This window comes from Antedon bifida, chromosome 3 (assembly GCF_963402885.1).
Source record: "Antedon bifida chromosome 3, ecAntBifi1.1, whole genome shotgun sequence".
Taxonomy (NCBI): Eukaryota; Metazoa; Echinodermata; class Crinoidea; order Comatulida; family Antedonidae; genus Antedon; species Antedon bifida.
The window spans coordinates 3,139,357-3,167,012 of NC_136228.1; the positions used below are offsets into that span (position 1 = coordinate 3,139,357).

Here is a 27,656-nt window from a genome sequence, read left to right on the forward strand (position 1 = left end):
TTTTGATTCATTGGTTAGTTCAGAAAAAAACTAAATGCTAGTGATAGTAATAAGCAAAACAAATTTGTAGTCAATCGGTTAAAAACTATAAGAAATAGCTATATCCCACTATAAACAAAAACATACAAACAATGTTCAAATTTAATAAAAGTAACACATTGTTATAATATTATATTATTATAAGTTTATATTACTGTAAACAAAAACATAATAATAATAATAATAATAATAATAATAATAATAATAGTCTGTTCTTATATAGCCCATATAAGCAGGCTCTCAATGCGCTTTACATAAAAAATAAAAGCAGGAAATGTTAAATTAATGAAAAGCTTGTTGGAAAAGGAAAGTCTTGAGTTGAGTCTTAAATGAGTTAAGAGAAGTGCACTGTCTGATTGTGATAGGTAGGGAGTTCCAAACATTTTCAAATTGAACAAAAATTAACACATCATTATAATATTATTACCAATGTAAATGCCACACAAAATTTAATGTGTTTAGGTAAAAAAAAACACATTCTGAAACATAGGACGTAACTCTTACAATGCTTTAAATACAATATAGTTTAATAGCACTCTCGCTTAACATTATTGAACAACACAAATGCTATGTTATAAAATAAAAAAAAATAACACAAAGAAACCCAGTAAAGTTACTACAATACCCAAATCATACTAAATAGGCAATCACCACAACTGTTGCCTGGCCTACAAAAGCACCTGGATTGTCTATCATGGAGTCTATTCCAGACAGTTAATACAATTTGAAGTACTGAAATAAACAACTTTGAGATGCCTACTTCTCAATTATATGACACTACATTATTAACATGATTCTTCTATTATTACACTCTCTGACCACAATATTAGCTACATCACCTGATAGTTTGCAATCTTGAATGTGAAGTTTAATCAGCTTAGGACACTTACTCAAGTAAGTACCTAGTAAAGCACCATGTATGTCACTGATATCATTAAGCCCAATATCAAGCTCTTGTAATTCTAACTCACCTACTGCATGCACTCTCATCATTTGATTCATTACATTACCTGATAGTTTGCAATTAGAAATGTAAAGTTTAACCAGCTTAGGACACTTACTCAAGTAAGTACCTAGTAAAGCACCATGTATGTCACTGATATCATTAAGCCCAATATCAAGCTCTTGTAATTCTAACTCACCTACTGCATGCACTCTCATCATTTGATTCATTACATTACCTGATAGTTTGCAATTAGAAATGTAAAGTTTAACCAGCTTAGGACACTTACTCAAGTAAGTACCTAGTAAAGTACCATCTATGTCACTGATATCATTATTCCTAATATCAAGCTCTTGTAATTCTAACTTATCTCTTGCATGCACTCTCATCATTTCATTCATTACATTACCTGATAGTTTGCAATTATACATGTAAAGTTTAACCAGCTTAGGACACTTACTCAAGAAAGTACTAAATAAAGTACCATCAATGTCACTGATATCATTATTCCTAATACTAAGCTCTTGTAATTCTAACTTATCTCTTGCATGCACTCTCATCATTTCATTCATTACATTACCTGATAGTTTGCAATTAGAAATGCAAAGTTTAACCAGCTTAGGACACTTACTCAAGTAAGTACCTAGTAAAGTACCATCTATGTCACTGATATCATTAAGCCTAATATCAAGCTCTTGTAATTCTAACTCATCTCTTGCATGCACTCTCATCATTTCATTCATTACATTACCTGATAGTTTGCAATTATGAATGTTAAGTTTAACCAGCCTATGACACTTACTCAAGTAAGTACCTAGTAAAGTACCATCTATGTCACTGCTATCATTATACCCAATATAAAGCTCTTGTAATTCTGACTTATCTCTTGCATGCACTCTCATCATTTCATTCATTACATTACCTGATAGTTTGCAATTATACATGTAGAGTTTAACCAGCTTAGGACACTTACTCAAGTAAGTACCTAGTAAAGCACCATCTATGTCACTGATATCATTATTCCTAATACTAAGCTCTTGTAATTCTAACTTATCTCTTGCATGCACTCTCATCATTTCATTCATTACTTTACCTGATAGTTTACAATTATACATGTAAAGTTTAACCAGCTTAGGACACTTACTGAAGTAAGTACCTAGTAAAGTACCATCTATGTCACTGCTATCATTATACCCAATATAAAGCTCTTGTAATTCTAACTTATCTCTTGCATGCACTCCTCTCATCATTTCATTCATTACATTACCTGATAGTTTGCAATTAGAAATGTAAAGTTTAACCAGCTTAGGACACTTACTCAAGTAAGTACCTAGTAAAGTACCATCTATGTCACTGATATCATTACTCCTAATATCAAGCTCTTGTAATTTTAACTTATCTCTTGCATGCACTCTCATCATTTGATTCATTACATTACCTGATAGTTTGCAATTATGCATGCCAAGTTTAACCAGCTTAGGACACTTACTCAAGTAAGTACCTAGTAAAGCACCATCTATGTCACTGATATCATTATTCCTAATACTAAGCTCTTGTAATTCTAACTTATCTCTTGCATGCACTCTCATCATTTCATTTATTACTTTACCTGATAGTTTACAATTATACATGTAAAGTTTAACCAGCTTAGGACACTTACTGAAGTAAGTACCTAGTAAAGTACCATCTATGTCACTGCTATCATTATACCCAATATAAAGCTCTTGTAATTCTAACTTATCTCTTGCATGCACTCCTCTCATCATTTCATTCATTACATTACCTGATAGTTTGCAATTAGAAATGTAAAGTTTAACCAGCTTAGGACACTTACTCAAGTAAGTACCTAGTAAAGTACCATCTATGTCACTGATATCATTATACCAAATAGAAAGCTCTTGTAATTTTAACTTATCTCTTGCATGCACTCTCATCATTTGATTCATTACATTACCTGATAGTTTGCAATTATGCATGCCAAGTTTAACCAGCTTAGGACACTTACTCAAGAAAGTACCTAGTAAAGTACCATCTATGTCACTGATATCATTATTCCCAATACTAAGCTCTTGTAATTCTAACTTATCTCTTGCATGCACTCTCATCATTTCATTCATTACATTACCTGATAGCTTGCAATTAAACATGTAAAGTTTAACCAGCTTAGGACACTTACTCAAGTAAGTACCTAGTAAAGTACCATTTATGTCACTGATATCATTAATCCTAATATCAAGCTCTTGTAATTCTAACTCATCTCTTGCATGCACTCTCATCATTTGATTCATTACATTACCTGATAGCTTGCAATTAAACATGTAAAGTTTAACCAGCTTAGGACACTTACTCAAGTAAGTACCTAGTAAAGTACCATATATGTCACTGATATCATTATTTGCAATATTAAGCTCTTGTAATTCTAACTTATCTCTTGCATGCACTCTCATCATTTGATTCATTACTTTACCTGATAGTTTACAATTAGAAATGTAAAGTTTAACCAGCTTAGGACACTTACTCAAGTAAGTACCTAGTAAAGCACCATCTATGTCACTGATATCATTATTCCTAATACTAAGCTCTTGTAATTCTAACTTATCTCTTGCATGCACTCTCATCATTTCATTTATTACTTTACCTGATAGTTTACAATTATACATGTAAAGTTTAACCAGCTTAGGACACTTACTGAAGTAAGTACCTAGTAAAGTACCATCTATGTCACTGATATCATTATTCCTAATATCAAGCTCTTGTAATTCTAACTTATCTCTTGCATGCACTCTCATCATTTCATTCATTACATTACCTGATAGTTTGCAATTATACATGTAAAGTTTAACCAGCTTAGGACACTTACTCAAGAAAGTACTAAATAAAGTACCATCAATGTCACTGATATCATTATTTCCAATATCAAGCTCTTGCAATCTCGACTCATTTCCTTTATATGTTAGAATCATATAATTCATTATACTACCTGATAGTTGACAATCATGCATGCCAAGTTTAATCAGGTTAGGCGATGTACTCAAAAACTTACCTAGTAAAACACCATCAATGTCACAGAAGTAATTATCACTAATATTTAGAGCATGTAATGTCAACTCAAATCCTCTATAAGAGCATTCTCTAATCGTTTCATTCATTACATCACCTTTTAGATTGGAATTATGCATGTCAAAGTTAACTACATTAGCAAGGCCTAAAATGTGGGCAAGAACTCTTCCTTTGCAGTCAGCTGACACAGTCGTATAAAAACTGCGGAAAAATTGGTCCTGATATGATACATTATCTGTCATCCAATGCTTTAATAATTTATCAGCATCACCACCAAGGAAATTAATTGCAACATTTTTTGCCCCCTCTAAATTCACACTTTCTCTTATTATCTGCCAGTCATCATCACTTAATTGGGTAAGCAATTCTTGTGTATCCTTTGTGCACTCCACACTTTCTGCTTCACATAATTTGCACAAGTAAAATCCTACCAATGACTCTCCTATTAATTTATTAAGAGGCATGTAAATCACTTCAAAGTTAGATTTTTCAATTGATGCATCTCTATAAACAAATCCAAGTTTCAAAGCTAAGTCAACATTATCCTTGTTGGCGTTAAGATCTTTTTCGTTTATTGAAAGGTGATTTACTTTTAAGCTGTTAAACATACTTTTCCCCAACAAAATCATAGCATTTTCATATTCCAATGGAATTTTCTTAAATTGAGAGATTCTTTGGAGTTTCTCTTTTCCAAACTGATTCAAAATATTAATAAATAATACTTTAGCAATGTCAGCTTTATTATGAGGAAGACTTTGCATATCTCCCCACATAATACAAACTGTGAGTAGAAACATGGGGTTGTTGCACAATGACAAAATGTCAGGGTGTTTGCAATTCCAAACTTGTTTGCCAATACCTAATTCCTTTTTAAGGGAATTTCCCAATTCTGGTGTACCAAAATACCCAAAGTATTTGTCAACATACTTTCCTATAGAATCTTCACTAAATCCAGCAACTCTTACATGTATATCAATCACTTTTATGAATTCATCAAGGTTCCCTGACCTTGTTGTAAGTATCACAATGCTCTTATCTAGGTTTTCTTTTCTCAACATTGTAATTAAGCTTGTATTTTTAAACCTTAATTCCTCTAAGCCGTCTAACATCAACACAACTTTATCCACATGATTTACTATGAATCGTTTAATCAAATTTGAATCATGTGGAAGATTGGTCCTTGCACTGAAATCTTTCATTTTCAGTTGCTTTACCATCAAATCTAAGATGCTCTTATTTGTATCTAACTCTCTTGCATTCAAAAGGAATACGAATTTACCTTCAAGGGCTTTAATAGTCTCCTTGGCATTGTATGCTAAGTATCTTAATAAAGTCGTTTTACCTGTACCCATCTCACTCTCTATAAGAACTTTACATGCTGGTTTGGATTTGATAACATTTAACATACCATCTAACGTTATAGGCTCGTTTCTTTTCTTTTCCCAGAATTCCAAATCACTGAAAACATCATTTACATCAACTACAAATTCAGGATTACAAATTTCTGGTGTAAATTTGTTGATGTTGTGCCACTGGTGTCTATTAAGTAGATACGTTTCTATTTGTTCTGTAAAAAAGAAATAGTACAAATAACTAGAATAAAAAACTAATTTAAAAGTTATGGTTATGATATTTGTCTAATTATAGAAAATAGTTTATTGTAATTTAATAATGATAGAACATTTGCCCGCAGAATGTTTGAAAAAATATAAAACGAGACTCTTTTTCTATAGAAAATGTTTGCTAACGATTAATCAATGAACTTACCATATTCCTAAATTAACAACAAACAAATAAGTGAAAAATTCTTAGTTTTTTGTGAAGTTTTATGTCTACCATTTAAAAGCAAATTGGGAATAATACTTGTAGTATGCGACCTGGAAAAGTTTTAATTAAAACAACTTTTCTGTGCTTCTCTTCTTATAATCCAAGCACAAAGGTTGTGAACTTATTTATATTTAATTAGTACTTGCTATTTCACTTTAGGCTCTGGTAAAAATATTTATACTGTACTTTTTATGTTCCACTGCCCAAATTGTTTATAAATATAATCCAATTTTGTCTGTTTATAATCAACAATTACAATAATAACAAACTTAAACAAATTATAACTGCTATACTTTTATTCATTAGTTATCAAATGAAAAATTCTAATTGTGTTATCAATTTCATATAAAGTTAATACAATTGTAATGTAATGTTTGTAAAGTACTTAAATACTAATTTCTAAACTTACGCTCTTTAGTTGAATAAAGGTTTTCTTGAAGTTCCTCTTTACGTCTTTCATAATTTTTTAGAAGTTCACCTATGAATATAATAAATCGATTGAAAAGCTACCACTGTAATCATGCAAACTACTTAATTAGCCCATATGGTAGTGCTATGCTTAAATATGGTAGTGCTATGCTTAAATATGGTAGTGCTATGCTTAAATATAGTAGTTATATGACATCATCATGTCCATATATGGGCACACCACATTTTTTTGTCACATAAAGTTTGATAGTGTAGAGGTTGTCTCTCGTCAATGCTCTAAGAATAAAGAATCAAATATCAGTGACTACCACAGTCTATATCTTGTGTGAGTAAAGTACTTATCCGAGACAGTTGAGAGGAAAAGATTTGGATTGCCTCTGCTCATCTCCAAAATAAGCATAATACATCATGATTGTGTGTGCTATGATCATGATCAGAAACAATAAAATGTTGCACTATAATAAAATAATTTATATTCTTAAAACGCACCTTCTTTTGAAAGATGTAGTTCTTCTTTTTGCATCCCTTGGTCTTCTTTAGCTATCCAAAACCAAATTGAGCATCTTATTACAACAATCTTATAAATTGTAAACATTCTTCTACAAAAATGTTATGATTGGTCATGACAGGCACTTATGTATTTCAATTTATGGACATGTATTGTTATTTACAGTATGCATTTTGGTTTTTGGTGTGCACATTGTGTATACATTCTATTATTACACAGAGCGAAGTGAGGGTTTTTTTTTTTAATTTAAAAGTCCAAATTCATTATTTATCTGATATTAGAACTATTAATGTAAGGAATTGTTTTCAAATCCTACCTTCAGTTGAAACAAGTAGTATTTCTTCTTTCTGTATTTCATGGCCTCCTACACCTTTCCAAAAAAATCAAATACATCATCTTACTTGGAGCTTCCACAATATTTATTTTAACTTACTATGATTTTTTCCTATCTTTACTTATTCGAAACTTGGTCACAATGATCTATCACCCAAAATCTTGCCAAGGTTAAATTTTTATCCACCATCTAAGAATAGTTGAATTTTGTTGTAGGGTCAAAGGTGACAATCCACAAAAACTATTTACAATATATTATATATATGGCATTGTCTACAGGTCACAATTTGCTTCAAAACTCTGTTGAACTTAAGGTTCAGAGTAAAATGGCAAGTCACAAACAAACAAAAATGTTTTTTTCTCAGGAGGAAATTTTTATGTAGGAAAAATATATTGAAAGTAGAGTGCCCTCTAGTTATATAAGGAATTGTTTCCAAAACCTACCTTCAGTTGACAAAAGTAGTTCTTTCTTCTGCATTTCATGGTCTCCACCTATAAAAAAAAATCAAATACTGTACAGTTAGGGTTTTTACAACATTTTTTATAAATTCTAAAGCCTGTTTTCCTGTCAACGTTATTTAACGCTATCGTCGTTGATCGTTAAAAGTTCAACGACGATCGTTTGAAAACAATCAAGTTGAAATGATAACGATAGCGAATACATTTCCCTGTAAATCGTGAACATTTCAATGTTTACGTAGAAGATCGCCGATTATTGTTAACGATAGTGTCGAATAACGTCGACAGGAAAACAGGCTTAATGCTATTTTTGAATGCGTTAAACTTACCTTTACTTATAATCTCTTTAAGTTTTTCTTTAAGCGATTCATAGTGCCTTAGTAAATCTATAAAAGACATCAAATAAATTGGTATCAAGTTTTTTACAAGCTCTTTTGAAGTTCTTTTTGATTATTTCATTATTTTTCTTTTTCTATCATGTGTTGTGCATGTGAATAATACACAATTAAAAAGTATGCAACTTCTAAAACCGCTCAATTGTTTTTCCACTTTTGTCTTAAACAGAATGCCAAAGGCCAGGTTTTCAGACACTTTATATTTGTATATATGTCAGCTGCTTTAAAAGTAATATTATTTTTAACATGGATCCAACCGCAAGAAACTCACAAATTACAGGACGTAACTATAATTTATAATGCTTATAAACATGTAAATAATAATAATAATAATAATATCCTAATGTTGTGAAATCGGTTCTAGGCTAGTTTCCCCCTGGACATTTTACCCCCGGACATTCCCCTAAACCCCCTCCCCCCGGTATTTTCCCCTGGACCGTAGCCTCCTAGTACTAGTACTGTTTCTATAAAACTCTTAATTTAACAATATTCCCTCAATATTAATGATAGATATATATGTGAAAATGTGATATTTTCTGTTCAAATTGATACCAAATTTGACCGATTAGGAGTAACTGTTTAGATTTTACAATCGAAGATCATTATTCGCTATGCAAAGGTGTAAATTTATAAATCGTGGACTTCACCATACGAAAGATTATTTAGTGAAAAGGAATGTATTTTAAAACTTGTGACATTGTCAATGTTCATGTACCTCAATGATCCATGGTTAGGACAGTGCCATGATTCGGACACCTGGAAATTTCAAATTGATTTTCATCAAGACAAGTTCATAGTTGATAAAACTAAGCCGTCAGACAGATAGATGACCAATGTAAGTACAGACACTATCCCAACATTCCCTTCCAACATCAAAATCAGTAGGTGAGAGGATGAATTCCCCGTATGGGTAATGCATCCTCTCACCACCAGAATCCTTCATCAACAACAGTCATCCTCCAAGCACAGAAACGTAACACAAAATTATGTGCAACATCAAAACAGTTCAAGACATGTACCAGTACATTGAAATCCCTTCAGCATGCCTTCAACAAACACTGCATGTAGCCAAAGTAATTGTAACTTTTCATTTTGCTAACACCTTCATCTTTTAATTATTGTGGGCCACAACATCTATAAATGTACAGGTAGCCCCTTTCATCTGGCCAGACGCAACACATGGCATCTATCTCTAGTTCCGAAAAACTCTGGGTCAGAATTAAATTCTGGAGCAAGCAAGTATATGTGTACCAAAAAAAATGCACATGACAACAAATCAACCATATGTAATAATATTATGTATTATGACTCACCTTCTGTTTCAGAAAGTTCTTCTTCTTGATATTGCTTACGATTTTCATTGAGTCTTAATAAACCTGTAATAATAAAAAAATAATTTATTATTTACAAATTGTTAATGCTTTCTTATTACTGTACAGTAGTTGCTAGATCAACTGTCGTATGCACTTTGAGGTCCAGAGAATTTGACTTCAGAAATTGGTTTAGGGTGGTCAAACAATCATTTTTGGCTTGGTTACACATTTTGAAAATGTTGCAAAAGGTCAAGGTGAAAGGTTATAAGACCAAAACACCAATAGGTCCTTAAATCTCGACAACCACTAGTCACAGCAAGGTAATTTTTGTCTCAAATTGATCAGAAGGTATACATTCATATTCAGTCTAATAGGATATTTTAGTTAAAAATGACAGGAAATGACATTTCTGACCTTTGAGGTAAACTCATCACTAATTACAATAGCAACAAACCATTTTTTCATTCCAAATATAGTTTGTTAGTTGTTCTAATAATAATTAGTTTCTAAATGATGATGACTCACGTTCAGTTTCAGCAAGTTCTTCTTCAAGTTCTTGTTTACGATCTGCATAGAAGCTTATTGAACCTGATAAAACAAATCACTTTCAATAATGGTTGTCAAAACAATTGTTTTCAGCGGTGATTGTTATTGTGATTATAGAAACTATTAAAAAAAATGGACCAATATTTTTACCTACCTTCAACAGATTTTATTTCATGTTCAATATCAGTCGTGTCGGAGTATGTTTGTGCAGCTAATAAAAAATCATATAGAACTTTTACATTAAACACATTAATAAAACTATAGGGTGTGCTTATGAATTACAGACTTCTTGTTTGGAAAATTAAATCCTATATGGGCCTATTGCGATAATTTTTTCGTCATTATAAACAGATAAAAATGTGAACAATAAGTTGAGATTCTAATCCTTTAAGTGGCCAGCAGTATTAGTTTCTATTAATTATGATGACTCACATTCAGATTCAGCAAGTTCTTCTTCATGTTCCTGTTTACGACCTGCATAGAAGCTTATTGAACCTGATAAAACAATCAATTGTACTTTCAATAAAGGTTGTCAAAACAATTGTTTATTGATTGATTATAATTTTGATTATAGAGAAAATATTTAGCCTACCTTTACCAGATTTAAGTTCTTGTTTAGTAGTAGTCATTTCAGAAAATGTTTGTGCGACTAATAACAAAATCATATAAAACTTTTAAATTATAAATTCCATAAAAACTAGATGATATGCTTGTAAATAGTTGTGGCACAATTATCACACACCCGAGTATATCATTTGATTGGTTTATTAATTATGCATCACATGCATGCCATGTAATATTCAACACACTTGATTCTTGTTATTTGATAATAACGTAGGCCTAATTAATATTCAAGCATATTACTGGCAGGTTTAGAATGTCTTGTGTCTGTAAAGTATATTATTTCCCATCCTATGACAATAAATTATGAAAATATGCAAGTAATGCAAACTTCTCTTTCCAGAATTTCTTACCTATCTTAGTTCTCTTTTTGTCTGGCTCTGTTTATCTACAGTATACTCAACTTTTACAGATAGAAAACCACTTTATATAAGATTCAACTCACCTCTTTCTGATTCAATAGACTCTATACCACTGTGATCTTTTAACATAAACAAAAAATAAATTTAGCAATTTGGAGTCAATGAGTGTGCAGTCACTTTTGTGCAAACCTAAATATAGCAAGGAGAATCTGCCATGTGAATTAAATATTTATCTGTTGCATTGAATTAAGAACTTACAGAAACTTCCAAAATGCGATCCTGTACCACTATCAGAAGACATATCTTTATACAAAATGGGAAAAAATGTATAATAAAATATAAATAATCTTTGATAATAGCAAATTTAAATAAATTATTGTGCAATTTAATTAAATAAGCAAAAAGTTAAATAGATGTTCGAAAAACGCTGCTAAACTTTTTGACACAGAAGTTTTAATTATTGTTTTTTTTTCATAGTGTAAACATTTTGTGTAAGAATTATCTGTTTCCTTTTGTAGTTAATTTAGCTATTAATCAATCAATAAACCTCACTTTCATTTTCAGCTAATACTTGTAAGCTTATTAAACCTGATCACATAGAACAGCCAATTATTGTGCAAAGTTAAAATAAGCAACAAGTTAAATAAATATCAAAGTAAAACAAGAAATATTTCTTACAAAAAGCGCGGCTCAACTTTTTACCGTAACAGTTTTACTCATTGTCCTTTCTTCATTAAATAATTAATTATTATTATTAGGAGCGGCGTAAACGCCAGAGAGAAGTACCAGAGTTAATTAAATAAACCTTAAATCTGTTTAAAGTTGAATAAAAATAAATAAATACAACTTAAAATTGGAAAAAAAACATGATTGACTTAATACAGCGCAGATAAATGGGTAATATTGCACTCTAAGGAATATAAGGTAACTGTAGTTCAAACAACTGCCAGATAAGATAAACCAATGAGCAGGTACCATTAAATCAAACAACAATGCATTTATCAAATCAATTTAAGCAAATGTTATTTGTTCTTTTAAAGGGACACAATAAATGATAAAATCATTTGCATGTGCTAACATTTAACAAAATCTGAACATCAATAACTTTAACTCAAACTGCTGTATTGCTTAACTGTTTAGACTATCATCAACTTTTGAGATTATGAATAAAATAACTTACCACTTCTGAATTCAACACTCTCTGGATCCTCATCGGTGGTTAGTGTGTCATGTCCAATATAAGAAAAAGCTACATCTTCTGGGTAAACAAAATAAACAGGAATGACAGGAAGGACAATGCAGTCATTACATTATGTTATTTGTATTATACACAATATTACATTTGTTGGACTTAACCAACAACAGCACAGGTAAATATTTATTTTTTCCAGTTCATTTATTAATTTTTAGTTCACATATACTCAGATTTTGTGTAACTAACAAATTCTTAGTACCAGTTTATCAGAATAATGTATACGTTTTATAGACAATATTCTGAGACATAACAATAAATTGATTTAAGATTTAAATTTAATCTCATCCCTTTTGGAAATTCAATTGCTTGCATAAAATATAACAATAACACATAAATAATAGCAACATAAAAAAAGTAACATTTATGCAACATAATCGTTACATAAACATCTTTAACAAGCTAATGTCCTCAATCCTTTTTAAAATTAAAATTGGCTTATTATACAAAATATAATTTTTATTCAAAAGCTTCAGTAGTTAATTTAGGCAATTTTAGGTAAAATTTTAAATACATTTTGAGATTACTAGAAGGCAAATAATTATTGATGCATATCATAAATAGTACAAAGTAAAGTATATAAAAATAGAAAAAAAGAATAAATAAATTATAGATTTATGACAATTAATAAAGTATAGATTTTAGGTGTAAGCAATTGCTATACTTTCCTATTTATTAATTTTGAGATTCATATCAGTTGAAATACACTCATATTGCTTGTAGGCCTATAATGTCTTTTATTATTCAAGATTTACAAATTCTTGTTTAAGTGCAGTGACTCACTTTTTTCTATTACAACATTTTCAGGTGATTCTTGTTCCTTTCTACATACGGTTGAAAATTCCTCAGAAGCTATTTTTGCTTGGTCTAATTTCTCTGTTAAATAATTAAAATGTTGAGTTATTCCAAACTCACAGTTTGTACCAATGTACATTAACACACTGTACATAACAGTATGAAGTGTTGGTAATAATAATAACATTATTATTATTAGCAAACCCCTCCTCCTAAAATTGTTTTAACCCTTCATATTTCACGCCTCTCCTTAATGCCTGTAGAGTAGGGTAGTCCGTGTGAAATTTATGATGGAAGTTGTCTACTTGAAATAGCTTTAATGGGTAAAAACAAAGACAAAAGTTATAGTGCTCGGATAAATAAATGATGTCTTACAGTATATCTTGGTATATTAGTTTCAATTTGTTAATTACATACCATTATTTTTTTTCAACAATAATTGTACAAATGTCTTACCGATTTCCTCTAACTTTCTCACAGCAGCTTTGAAATCCTTGTAATGAATTTTAACATCAATCAATTCTTGTTGTTGGAATTTGTCTACTACAATTGTTGCTAAATCGCTGTACAACTGTTGACTTGAATACATCTTCCAAAGGTCTTGCAATGCTTTAGAGTCATAAGCAGCCAAATATAACACCAAAGATCTAGATTCGCCTGATGTGATGTACAAATTAAACTTATTCTTGAAATAAGCAAAAAGCTTTAAAACTCCACCGAAGAATGAATTTACAGGCCATATCCAGTTTGAACTTTGATTTTCACTAAGACATACCATCAATTCAGCACCTTAAAAGATAAAATGTGACATTTAACCAATCACTATAATATTATATTACTTAAAATTGGACTTTCCCAAAATAATATTGAAATCAAGATATACCAATTGTTAGTTTTTAGTAACTGTTAGTAAATAATAGTGATGGGGGATTTGCACTGCAAAATCCACAATTACACGGTTTCCTTTTGGTCTTTTTTACTCTGCAATTACATTATATTACACGATGGCAATCTAACATTAAAGATAAGCTATAAGATTATCCCGGGAGATATTCTTGTAACAATTTATGTGTGAATTGGGTATATCAATTTCCTTAATTGTTGTAGATTGTTTTTAAAAAGAATATAAGCCAATAGATACCTTGACACGCTTCCCGGTCATCCACTGCAAGGTAAATTGATAAATAAGTTTTATTACTTACTGAATAATATTTTAAATGTAGGCCTACCAATAACTAAATGAAATATAAATTGGTTTCTAAAATCAAATTTGCATGATGGACAAATTTAACCATTTAACCATCAAAATAGGCCATACAGGAGGAGGTAACTATGTAATCATGATGGAACGTTACAAGGAAAGAAAATTATCAAAACCTACATATTTCCTACGGCATATTGCCAAGTATAGTATTTGCTTTGTTACTTGGCATAATGTTGCCAAGTATATTATTTACCTCCACCAAGGAGGTATATGTAATCGATCGCGTTTGTCTGTTGATTTGTAAATAATAATTTTTTAATACGAGTAGTTTTTAAAAAAACCTATTCCTTTTCAAATTCACCCGTTGCTGTTCTATTGTTAGTCAACTGAAACTATTGTTAGTTGTAATGTAATGTAATGGTTACATAACCATTACACCAAATTCGCATACACATGCTTGTAGTGAAATTAGCCTAAATCACACACAACATTAAGACACACACAAATATATGTAGGAGAATTTTACAGTAGGCGGAGGTATGCACTCTCGGTGTGGCTTTCTAGATACAAAAATAACTTAAAGTTATTAGTTAAATGTGTACAGTACACTGTGTATGCCTAATGTGTACATAAAAGCTTACCGTTTAGTTTTTTCAAAGCAACTTCATAATCTGGTTCAATCTTTGTGTTCCAACTATCTATAAACATTTGCTGATTTTTTGGTTCAATGATGCCTGCTAAACTCCTGAGAAGCTCTTTACTTGAATGCATATCCACTAATGTTGATAGGCCAGTCTGATCAGTTATATATAGATAAAGTGATAATGAAGGAATGGGACACATGTGCAATTCACATGTAATTAGATTGACAGGTGGACAAAACTTTGCAAAATATTCTTTAAGCTGAGGGTAAATTTCCCAGTTTGAGGATGATTTTTGTCCTGGAAGAAGAGTTATCGGAAGCTCTGAATCTATAAAATATAGAAGAACAATTAAAAAACATGTTATTTGTATTGATTTCTAAAAATTCCTCAGAAGCTCGGTATTTGAATCAGTAAAATGACCTGAAACACTAAAAAGTGCTAAAATAGCATATCATTCTCTGTATAAGTGTCAAATTCAAAATAAAAATGCTCATTTAAATGTTTATTATTTATTTAGTTGGAGAAAGCAACATTTGTATATTTGCATTATATATTGCTCTTATCGTAACAAAATACATATAAATTATAAAAAACAATAAAAATTAAAAATTCACTAAAAAGGACGTATATTTAATTTGTATTTTTGCTTCAGAAGGGGTTCTTAATTAGGGTACAGTATATACATAAAGCTACATACAATTAAACATAAAACTACATTCATTTACTGAGAAAGAGTTTGTATTACCTCTAGCAAGTAGTAGATTCTTTGCACATTCATTAAGACGAAGTGCAAATCTCTCTATTTTGTCAGGTTCATCTGCTAATATTCCATTACTCTCAAGGTGGAATACTACTTTCCAAATATCTTTGGAGGCAAACTTTGACGTCAGTTGGTAGTATGCATTAACACGCGATAAACTCTCTCCGTCAACATTTTTTAAAGCTTTAAACAAGCGTTTCCGATATGGTGACAATACATGTAGTTGTTCATCAGCATTCTGATCTTGGTTAGATTGCTTAATATACTCCAGTACAAGATCTTCAGCAGTCTTAACTTCTGTGAGCATTGTAATCTCCAACAACAGGCTGACATTAGTAGGTTTAATATAACCTTTTAGCTCAAGCTTATTGAACAACTCATGTGCTATTACTGGTTTTTCATTCTGGTAAAAGTCCCCTATATCTAAAGACTTGTATAAGCAGAATTTTAACCAACAATAATGTTCACCATCATAATGTTTGTTAAGATTGGCTTTCAAATCATCAAATTTATCATTCAATTCTGCCATTTCATTGCAATTTGGTTTTCTAAAAAAAAAATATATATTATTTTGTTGTCTCCTATCATAGTTCTATACTCGCGATGCTTTATGTAATTGTGCATACTTTATGTAGGCTACCGTATCATCATTCTCCTCATTTGTATTTTGTGTAAATACATAAAAATAAATGTAGCTAAAGAAACATATATAGTTTGTACATTGAGGAATGGTTGAGGAAATTTCCTCCATGCACTTACTTACACTGTTTTTGCCTAGTCTTTAGCCTAGCAGCATTTAGCTTTATTAAACAATATGCTAAAACAACAGAAATTAAAATAAATAAATATTAAAAATGTATTGCTGCTTACCAGAAAATTACGGTGATCCTACTAAAAACATAGCTGTAGGCCTACTGTTTGTACTTTGAACAGCAAACACACCTCATCAAGACACAATGTAAATAAGATAAGTTTTCTTTATGACAATGACAAAACAGAAATGACTGTCATTAGTAAATAAACTCAAACAATCACTTCTTTAAAAATGTATATATAATTTATTTAGTTTCTTTTATTTGACCTTTGTGAACGATATTAACCTTTATTTCATTCCAATGTAAGGGACTACCAATGGTGTAGGTTACTATTCACACTGTAGGTAGAAAATAGGCTGATGTGACCCTCATTGGTGTCTGATATTAGTTTATTGTTAATAAATCTAGCATGTCGACTTTAAACACAAATATCATAACTTGCTTAATAACTTGATCTTAGTTCAATTAATTTTATAATAATAATAATAATAATAATTAATTTTATGAATCTTGATGTGACAATATGATTTCTTGGTTTTATTCACTAGTTTTATCAAATTACGTTGGTTTACTATATTTGTTTTTTTTAAAAATATAAATCATATTTATTGCACAGTGTTAAGTAGTGTTTCTGTTTTAACCTTTTACAAGAATATAATTATATTTGAATCCAAAATAATAAAAAATTATATATAATATAGTCAGGCAACAGTGGCCATGTACAGTAATTTAATCTTGTAGTTGTTATCTCACGTTGGTGTGGTACAGCAGTCCTCTCTAGCTTTCAGTGAAAATGCTATCTCTATGATTAGATTTGAAATATGTCACGATTCTCAGATTCCAGTAATCTTTTATTTTTTATACAGTTTGAAATAGCCTTTCAGACCAAATAATAGTTCCATTTATGTTTAAAAACATTCAGCCACAAACAAATCAGATATACTGGATATTGTGCTATGAAGCCAGTTTGAGTTCCATAACAACAAAATATTCACCAAATCATAAATTAAATCCTTGAAAACAAGATACAGTTCTTTACAGAACTCATTTTTTTGTGTTTAGAATATGATTTTTTTAGCATAGCAACATGTATCTAAAATATATCGACCTAATCATTTTGTAGTAGGCCATATGAAGTTGAAAATGTGTACTTAAAATGTAACTTTGAATTTCTTGAACTCCTGGTTTCTTTCCAAAAACTTCAGGAGATTTCAGTTCTTTCATGGTTTGGATTTCCCTAAGGTACCAATGGATTTTTAAATATTTTCTGGTACAAGTACAAGTTGCCGAATCTTGTTAGTTGAGTGGTGCTCAATTTCTGCAGATTGTTTTACATATTGTCCAAGTAACAATCAGTTACTTCCTTATGCTTATCTTCATGACGTACAACGGCTGGCTATGCATATATGTCGCCCTCAGTGCAGAAATCGGATTTTTTTTCGCCTTAAAAAAAGCTATCGTGGTTGAAATGAACATTGCCATTAATTTTATTGTGAGACGATGACATTTTTAATAAAGAAAAACTCTACTGACTTAATAGTTATGTGCATTTTAAGTTAGTGGTGTATGAGGATTGCCTTATAAGGGGTTGGGCTCATACATAGGGTGGGTATTTACCAATTTTAAGGATGCTTCCAAAGGGTGGTTTTTTATTTTAAAATATATGAAAAAAGATCAGCTTTTATTGTCACATCCATTATAAAGGATGCTTTTTAAACTGTCCCCTTTTTTCCCTCTCCACTCTTCCTTCTAGCTGGTGTAACCTTAACATTGTATAGGCCATTCCAGTACTTTAAATTACAAAGTGCAACAGAACGTATTTTTAAATAAGAAGTGTGATCATCTTGACCAATCTATTTTGATAACGAAAAAATTGATTGATTAATTTTATTCTCTTATATGTGTCTATAAAATGCTTTAAGAATTATTTTAGAATTTTATTAAATGACAGATATTAGTTTTTTTGTACTGCTGCCGAGGGTACAAAGAAAACAAAAATAAATATATGTAGTGAAATACAGAAACTGTATAGCTAAAGTATGAATACTGGACCTCACACAGTCATCCTAATCTGTTCCAAAAGAAAATTGTCAAAGATTTTTAAATGTATCTGAAATATGAATGGTGCTAAAATATTAATATAATATTTTTACATTACTTTATTATAATGGATACAAGTAAATTAATACCAGGGCCATAGTCACCAGTACAAGGTTTCAACCTGACCACTTTTTCACAGAGGTCTTTGACAACCCTGTGGTCTACACAGATTTTTCGCTTTTTTTTTGTAATCACTGCACCACTTTATTTCTTGTAGGTACCATGCGACTATGTTTACCTTACTTTAAAAGAATAGGTTAGATATTTGTTAAGCATGTCAATTCTTTAAATACATTGACAGTTTGTGTGACACTGTTGGTTATGAAAGTCATGTACAATAAACACATTTTGAAAAATCCTCTTATATTCATATAATACCTGGCTGTCTAGGTATAGTAAATAATATTTAATTTTATCTCAGTTTAAAAATAAATTAAATATTATTTAGAATTTATTAAATAGAGCTTATATTAGTTTATTGTAACACTGTATTATAATCATTATAAATTATATATGCTTTTATGTTAATATTATTAGTATTGTGCTATAATTAATTATACAGCAGCTATTATTAATATTTTAATAATTATGTTTGAATATTATTATATGAACTATTATTAATAGTTTAATAAGAAACTCAAGCACCATTTATCAGTCTATGATTTCTCATTAATTATTTTAACAAATTATTCAGACATATGAAAATGTTCACCTTGATCATTTTTGTTTACAATAAGGTGCTGTTCACACAACACCCTCCCCCTACATTATTTTAGTGTTGTCCCTTTGGTTTTATGTTTCATTACATCTGAAATGGGTCACTAAATTTAGGAATATGTAAAGACTGTTTTCCACTATAGGTGAATTTATTTGCGGCGAATTAAAAGCGTTTGTGCACGTATTCATGTTTCTATCTATACTGTATTTTGTGATATGAAGAAAAAAAATATCAACCAATCAGAGCTGAGTAATGTTCAATTTGCATAGTGAAAACCAGCTGAAATGTTGATTTCTGAGTATAATTCTGCCACCTAATTTACAAAATGTTGTCCAAATGGATTACACACAAATGTTCAATTGTTGCATTTTTTTGCTGTTACCATATCAATGGTAATCAATGTTTTAATCATTACATTACTAGTAGCTAACTTGAAAATGTTTTCTGTATAATGTTATTATAATTTGTTTAGCCTCATCATGCATGTTAAATGTTGTTGCTTTAATGTATGAAAATAAAAGCATCTTATTTTCAGATAAAAAGTTGTTTTTTTTTTGGTTTTGACCTATGATCTACAACTATGTATATTGCATAGTGTTATTGGTTGTCTTAGACTATTGTCTTTTTCATGTTAGTCCATCAGTCAGCGTTTTAATTTTTGTCTGGATATTTCAAGCTCAAGTAATAATAATAAATAATAATAATTTATTGGATACTTCACTTTTACAACAGTGGCACACTTTGATGATAAAGGTGCGTCCAAGTAAAAACATACAAAAATAAATAAAATTATTAACTTAAAAATGAATCAAAATGAATGAGTAAAATGCAAAACATAACTCTTACAAAAAAAAAATAAATAAAAATGTTTAGATACACACAAAATAAATAATAAAATTAATTTCATGGTATGAATCAAAATAAAGAGTATAACGGTGTGTCTACTCAATACTCAACACTAAGACAAAAAAAAACGTATCAACATTAACTAACATTAACAGAAATCAAAATGACACACAAAAGTTGAAAAGCAATTCATAACACAACAGCATTAACATAGTTTAAACGTTTTTTCCATAAAGATTTAGCCAATGATTTACAGAATTTGTCGATTAAAGACTTAATAATGTTATCAAATAAATCATGGTCATTGCCTAGAATAAGGAGGGTTTTGTTGAATAAATCTAAATTTTTTCAAGTATTATACGTATGAAATGCCATATGTGCAAAACAGAGTCTAGAACCTATACTACTCAATGTACATGCATACACATAATGAATTTACCATGACATAAGTTCCTATGTTGTCCCAAATTTCTGATTTGGCTGATTTGCCTCCTTTCCAATTAGTTGTTCTGGGTGTTAATTGTCTAACTATAGTTTTTCTAAACCTCTAAAGGGCAATGTACGGTGGTGAGTTTCCAGCGGTAGTTGTCTAAATGCGAGAGCTTCATTAAATTGCCAACATATTGTACATGGAATATCGTAGCTTATATTTTAAAACCAGGTTTTTTCTTGACAAAGCCAGATAATTAAACTTTGTGGATGTGAGTGGTAGGAGTACCTCAAACTTGCTTTAGACACAATCAAATAAACAGTCTTAGCTGGATATAATTCAATTGTTACAGTAGTTTTTATGAAAGGCCATTACTATGATAGAGTGGTCTGATTAAATTAGCTAATAAACAGTATATAACAGCATTGTAATTAATCAATCAAGCGTAGCGCTTCGGGAAATATATTCCATCAAACAAAATATCATTCTCCGAGGGATGTCAAATCTTATATTTTACCGATATAAAAGGCGATATCTGTTATATTACATAGCCAACAACAAGTTGAATATCTAGGCCTACTGCTGGGTCGGGTGTTTTTGGCCACCTCGACTTGTATGGACTATACCATTATAAAAAGATGGGAAAATAGGGGTGTCCCATTTATTATTTGAGTGTGTTAATGTGTTAAAATACTGCTGCTTTTGTTCTTTTGTTTAGTGCATTATGTTTCAGCAACAAAGGCAAAACAACTAAGCCCTACATGCTGTTGAATTAATTTCAGTTTTCAAGTTAATACAGTATATTATGGCTCTTTATTTCTATATAATTTTTAGGTATCCTTCCCTAATATGGATATTAGGTGGATTCCCTAAGGTAGTCATGTGATGCAGTTTCAACCAATCACGTACACGTATTTACATAGGCTATGTAATATCAAAATATAATACATGCATATTAACATTTCAATGTATCCAAGACATTTATTTACAGGAGAATCTAGATTTCAAAATAAACCTACAGATGACTATTCCACCTGAAATATATTTTTTGATGAAAAAAATTTCACATAAAAGTTATTTACTTTGACCATAAATTTATTATTTACTTAATTATTTACCTAAAATTCATCAATTCATCAAAAGCCTAGCAAACGGCTTTAAGTTGGATTTAACCATTTTGTCATTTTATAAGTGAAAACATGTTTTTGTCTACGGAAGTGATTAACTTTATTTAATCAAAATAACCTATTCAAAGTATGATTTAATCATGGAGGAAAATCCATGATTTAATTAATCTTCTTTTTTTATGTTTTTTGAGTACAATACATCCCTAAATACTGCTAACTACAAGCCTGATATGAGTCAATAAACATGAATTTGGATACAATTGCATAATTTCTACAAGTTCAGTTTTAGACTTTTTTTTGATTAATTGGTTAGTTCAGCAAAAAGCATGGTAGATATAGTAAAATGCAGTTTTGTGTTATGATTTTTTTGAGAACAAAAACAATGTTTAAAACAAATAGTTAAAACTTCAGGTATTAATAATATAGTATGGCAAGCCTCAGCTGTCTGAAGTATTCAAAATATTATATTATTATATCATTTTTTATTATATTATATATTGTATTGTAATGAATTATAGGTTTTGCGTTATATTACTTGGTTTTAGCATTATATTATATCTATTTCTAATATATTATGTGAAAAATGTAACAAATTATTGACTTTTTGTATTATATTATTGGGTTTTAGCATTATATCATGAACATTTACTATTATATTATTAATAAAATACATTATATTATAATATAATTGTATTATATTAAACGCATTTACCTTACTTTATAACATACAACATTATTATATTATACGGATTCGTGAGTTATATTATTATTTTGTATGATGTTTATTATACGTCACGACTTATTTCAGTTCTTCTAACTCTTTCTCTCCCTCCCCCTGTTCACTAGCAATCAGCGGCAGAATCTGAATTGTGTGACTGTTGAAGAATAACTAATTATCTTTACTACGTACTAGGCCTAGGCATGGAGCTACTAGGGGATCTAGCCTAGACGTAGCTAGTTAGACAAGTGACCAAGGACCACCGGACAGCTACAACTAATACTACAATACAATAATACTACTACAATAACTACTACCTACTACCTAGGCCTAGCTAGTAGAGTACTAGGTAGCCTACTACTAGGCTCTAGCTAGGGCGTATGTATGATATTAACTAGGCCTACTAGGCCTAGGCCTACTAGTACTAGGCTAGGCCTAGACTTAAGTTGTAGTAGGCTAGGGCCGGGCCTGCTGCCTTAGGCTAGGCTACTACTACTACTACTACTAGGCAGCCAGCCCATGATGGGTACGAGTAAGCCAAAATGTTGGATTTATAAGTAAACCAAAATTTGGGTACGAGCGAGTTGGCATGGCCCGGGTACAGGTTGACCTGTATCCTTCTAGCTAATCGTACTAGGCCTAGTCCTCAAGTAAGTCTACGCTACCCAGTCCGGCTACAATATGGTCTATTTTGTTTTACAGCTTTATTAATACTAATAGCTGGGTTCAAATCTGGGTTGGGACGGCTTTTTCTCATTCTAAAACAGATTTCCTTATCATAATAAAATAATATATGAATTTATTTGTAATATTGTAATGTATACATAATATAAGTAATTGCCATTGCATTTATTATTATTAATTATATATTATACGGTTACCCCTTAATTATACTATAGTATAATTTCCTTGTAGGCTAGTCAATCTAGCAAAAAAAACAGCCCAAAGTGAAACAAATTGCAAACAGAGATTTTTCTTTTTTAAATGGTCATATATGATGAGGAGATCAAAATTTGAGCATCACACCTCTGTCACTCATCCCGATGATATGCAAATTAGCTTAAATATGCAAATTAGGGTGAAATTACAGGGTTACCATATCTCAAAAACTCCTAGTCCGAGAGAATTGATTTTTTCACTGATCTATTCAAAATATATATATTTATATTTACTCTAATGAAACATTTTACGAAAAAATGACCGGAAGTACAACATTTGACCTTCGACCCCATTTCTCAATGTTTGCATATACAATGCGACTAAAATGTCTGTAGAGACTTTATTTTGCCCTCAAATGACCCAGACATAGGTTCCTAATAGCCAGCATAGGATCACTTTGTAATTCCCAAAATCACACCTTTGTCACACACCTCGAAAGTATGCAAATTAGTAGTACAATTTAAATAAAATATGCAAATAAGGGGAAAAAATTACAGTTTTCCTATATCTCGAAAACCACTAATGCTAGAGAGCTGATTTTTTCACAGCCGTATTCAGAATGTACATATTTCTATTTGCTCCAATGAAACATTTTACAAAAAATTGACCGGAAGTATGACATTTGACCCTCGACCCCATTTCTCAATATTGCATATATAATGAAACTAAAATGTCTGTAGAGACTTTGTTTTGCCCTCAAATGACTCCGATACAGGTTTCTAATAGCCAACATAGGACTGTTTAGTAGATCTCAAAATCACACCTGTATCACTCACCTCCAAAGTATGCAAATTATTAGTACAAGTTACATGAAATATGCAAATTAGAGGGTGAAATTACAGGTTCCTATATATCAAAAACCACTAAGGCTAGAGAGTTGATTTTTTCAATAACTTGTTCAGAATGTACATATTTATATTTACTCTAATGAAACATTTTACGAAAAAATTACCGGAAATACAACAATTGACCCTCGACCCCATTTATCAATGTTTGCATACATAATGCCACTAAAATGTCTGTAGAGACTTTGTTTTGGACTCAAATAACTCGGATACATGTTTCCTATAGTCAGCATAGGACCGCTTTGTAATTCCCAAAATCACGCCTTCGTTTTGGCATGGTTGGAATTCCCTTTTTCGTATTAGTTTATGTACAGCGCTTAGAGGTTTCACAACATAAGGCGCTATATAAATCCAGGATATTATTATTATTATTTCTCAATAATTGCATATAATGCAACTAAAATGTATGTACAGACTTTGTTTTGGCCTCAAATGACTCGGATACAGGTTTTATATAGCCAGTATAAGTCAAGCACCTTGAAAGTATGCAAATTAGTAGTACAAGCTATATGAAATATGCAAATTACAATGAATTGCCTTATGTATCTCGAAAACGCTAATGACCGAGAGAAAGAGATATGGCAACTTTCTTGTACTACTGATTTGCATACTTTCAAGCGAAGTAACAAAGGTGTGATTTTGAGAATTACTAAACAGTTCTATGCTGGCTATAGAAAATCTGTATCTGGGTCATTATCGAAAAAAAAAATTATTAAAACTATGACATTTGACCCTCGAACCTATTTCTCAATATTTGCATATAATGCAACTAAAATGTATGTACAGACTTTGTTTTGGCCTCAAATGACTTGGATACAGGTTTTATATAGCCAGTATAGGATCGTTTAGTAATTCCAAAAGTCAAGCAACTCGAAAGTATGCAAATTATTAGTACAAGTTATTTGAAATTATGCAAATTACAGCCTTATGTATCTCGAAAAACGCCAATGACCGATAGAGATATGGCAACTTTCACCTCTTGTACTACTAATTTGCATATTTTCTAGGGAAGTAACAAAGGTGTGATTTTGAGAATTACTAACAGTTCTATGCTGGCTATAGAAAACCTGTATCTGAGGCATTTGCGGCCAAAACAGTCTGTACAGATATTTTAGTTGAATTATATGAAAATATTGAGAAATAGGGTTTCATTACAGCGAATATAAATATGTACATTCTGAATCAACTCTGAATTCAAATCAACTCTCTAGCATTAATGGTTTTCGAGATATGGGAAGACTGTAATTTCACCCCTAATTTGCATATTTCATGTAACTTGTACTAATAATTTGCATACTTTCAAGGTGTGTGACAAAGATGTGATTTTGGGAATTACAAAGAGGTCCTATGCTGACGATAGGAAAACTGTATCCGAGTCATTTGAGTCCAAAAAAATTATCTACAGACATTTTAGTCGCATTATGTATGCAAACATTGATAAATAGGGTCAAGGGTCAATTGTTGTATTTCCGGTCATTTTTTCGTAAAATGTTTCATTAGAGCAAATATAAATATGTACATTCTGAACAAGTTTTTGAAAAAATCAACTCTCTACCTTAGCGGTTTTCGATACATATAGGAACCTGTAATTTCACCCCCTAATTTGCATATTTCATGTAACTTGTACTAATAATTTGCATACTTTGAAGGTGAGTGATACAGGTGTGATTTTGAGATTTACTAAACATTCCTATGTTGGCTATTATAAACCTGTATCAGAGTCATTTAAGGGCAAAACAAAGTCTCTACAGACATTTTAGTTTTCATTATAATGCAATATTGAGAAATGGGGTCGAGGGTCAAATGTCATACTTCCGGGCATTTTTTTGTAAAATGTCTCATTACAGCAAATATAAATATATACATTTTAAATATTTTAGTGAAAAAATCAACACTCTAGCATTAGCGGTTTTCGAGATATGGCAACGCTGTAATTTCAATCCCTAATTTGCATATTTAATATTACTTGTACTACTAATTTGCATACTTTCGAGGTGCGTCACGAAGTTGTGATTTTGGGAATTATAATACAGTTCTATGGGGGATATTGAAAAACAATATCCAAGTCATTGAGTCCAAAATAAAGTCTCTACAGACATTTTAATCACATATTTATGTAAATATTGAGAAATGGGGTCAAGGGTCAAAATTTGGTACTTCCGGACATTTTTATGTAAAATGTCTCATTAGAGCAAATATAAATATATATATTCTGAACCAGACTGTGCAAAAATGAACTCTCTATGATTAGTAGTTTTTAAGATATGGTAACCCTGTAATTTCACCCTAATTTGCATATTTAAGCTAATTTGCATACCTTCGGGATGAGTGTCAGAGGTGTGATGCTCAAAAAATAATCACCTTATCATATGTAACCATTTAAAAAAAAAAAATCTCTGTTTGCAATTTGTTTCACTCAAAATGCTAGATTGACTAGCCTATTGTTATATTTTACAATATTTTCTTCATAATTCTACAATTTTGTCTTTCACAGCACAAATTTATCATACTGAATCATCACACACCAAGTCTCATAAATCTCTACTGTATTTGTCCAAGCTACTCCAGCTACATGGTATTGCCTTGAGGCTAAACTACACACTGTATACTGGCACTACCATCATTCCTGGCTCGTCAACCTGGACAACATAAGCACAGTTTCAGTTTATTTACCATTTCAATTTCTGAACATAAGAGATGAACAACTTATATGGATGGATAACCGTAAGAGCGAAGCTCGTTTACCGGTCACCCGTTAGTGCAGTGACATTGCAGACAACATAAAGACAGGACAAAGGTGCAATACATAACAAGACATGTGAACACTTGTGTTTGCAACCCCTTGGATAAAATAATATATTTATATAAAGGAGAAAGTTAGATATTATAATATTTCTTTTCGATCATACAATGATAATTTTAAAATTACTTCCTAAGAAGTCATACTACTGATTCAAAATAGTGACTTACACCCTGTGGTCAAGGCTTTACTTTCTCTTATGCTTATTTCCTCCAACATACAGAGTACATAGGACTTTTTTTATTCATAACTGTTGAATTGCATCCCAATACATAGTACCTATTGGTATTATATCTAAAAATACAAAGGCGGCTAACACAGATAGTTCCATATATACAGTACTCTTTTATAAATAGATGTATCTCTCCAAACTACTCCCAACTACCTAATCTAATAATAGTACTATTAGCATACTACTATACACTTTGTAGACAAGAAATAAGTTGTATACACCTAGAGGACTTATGGTAGTACAGTCGATCGCCCTCTCACTGGCTCGGTCAACATAATCTATGCCTAGATTATTACAGTAATTAAAGTACATTATTACAGAGATTTTTTTTTTTTTTTTTGCAGAAATCAAAGTTATGTGTATAGAAAGCAGTACTCGTATTAAAAACTAAGCATTTTGCAGGTCTTGAACGCAAACTGGCAGGATATTTTTTATTGTTGAAATGAATTGAATCCCAACTTATTTTCTACGAACTGGAGACGAAGACATATTATGACCCTTTTATTTAAATTTATTTGAATAGACCTCCATGTAAAGTCATTAAAGGCTACATGATTGTTTTATATTTTAATATGTGATAGTAGAAAATCATTGTG

The 27,656-nt window shown here is 30.8% G+C and overlaps 1 protein-coding gene and 1 long non-coding RNA gene across 2 annotated transcripts in view; both read right to left on the minus strand.

Annotated features, from left to right (window-relative positions):
• Nucleotides 1-708: 708 nt before the first annotated feature.
• LOC144837396 (NLR family CARD domain-containing protein 4-like) overlaps nt 709-27,656 on the minus strand; it is a 147,058-nt gene continuing 120,110 nt past the window's right edge. Inside the window, exon 20 of the mRNA XM_078692470.1 lies at nt 709-878. Coding sequence (XP_078548596.1) covers nt 817-878 — 62 coding nt within the window. The 3' untranslated portion in view covers nt 709-816. The remainder of the gene's footprint in view (nt 879-27,656) is intronic.
• LOC144837404 (uncharacterized) lies at nt 9,830-10,528 on the minus strand. Its single transcript, XR_013611471.1, has 3 exons — nt 10,445-10,528; nt 10,007-10,063; nt 9,830-9,894 (listed from the first exon to the last, which is right to left on the minus strand). It is a non-coding gene; the product is annotated as an uncharacterized LOC144837404 (long non-coding RNA).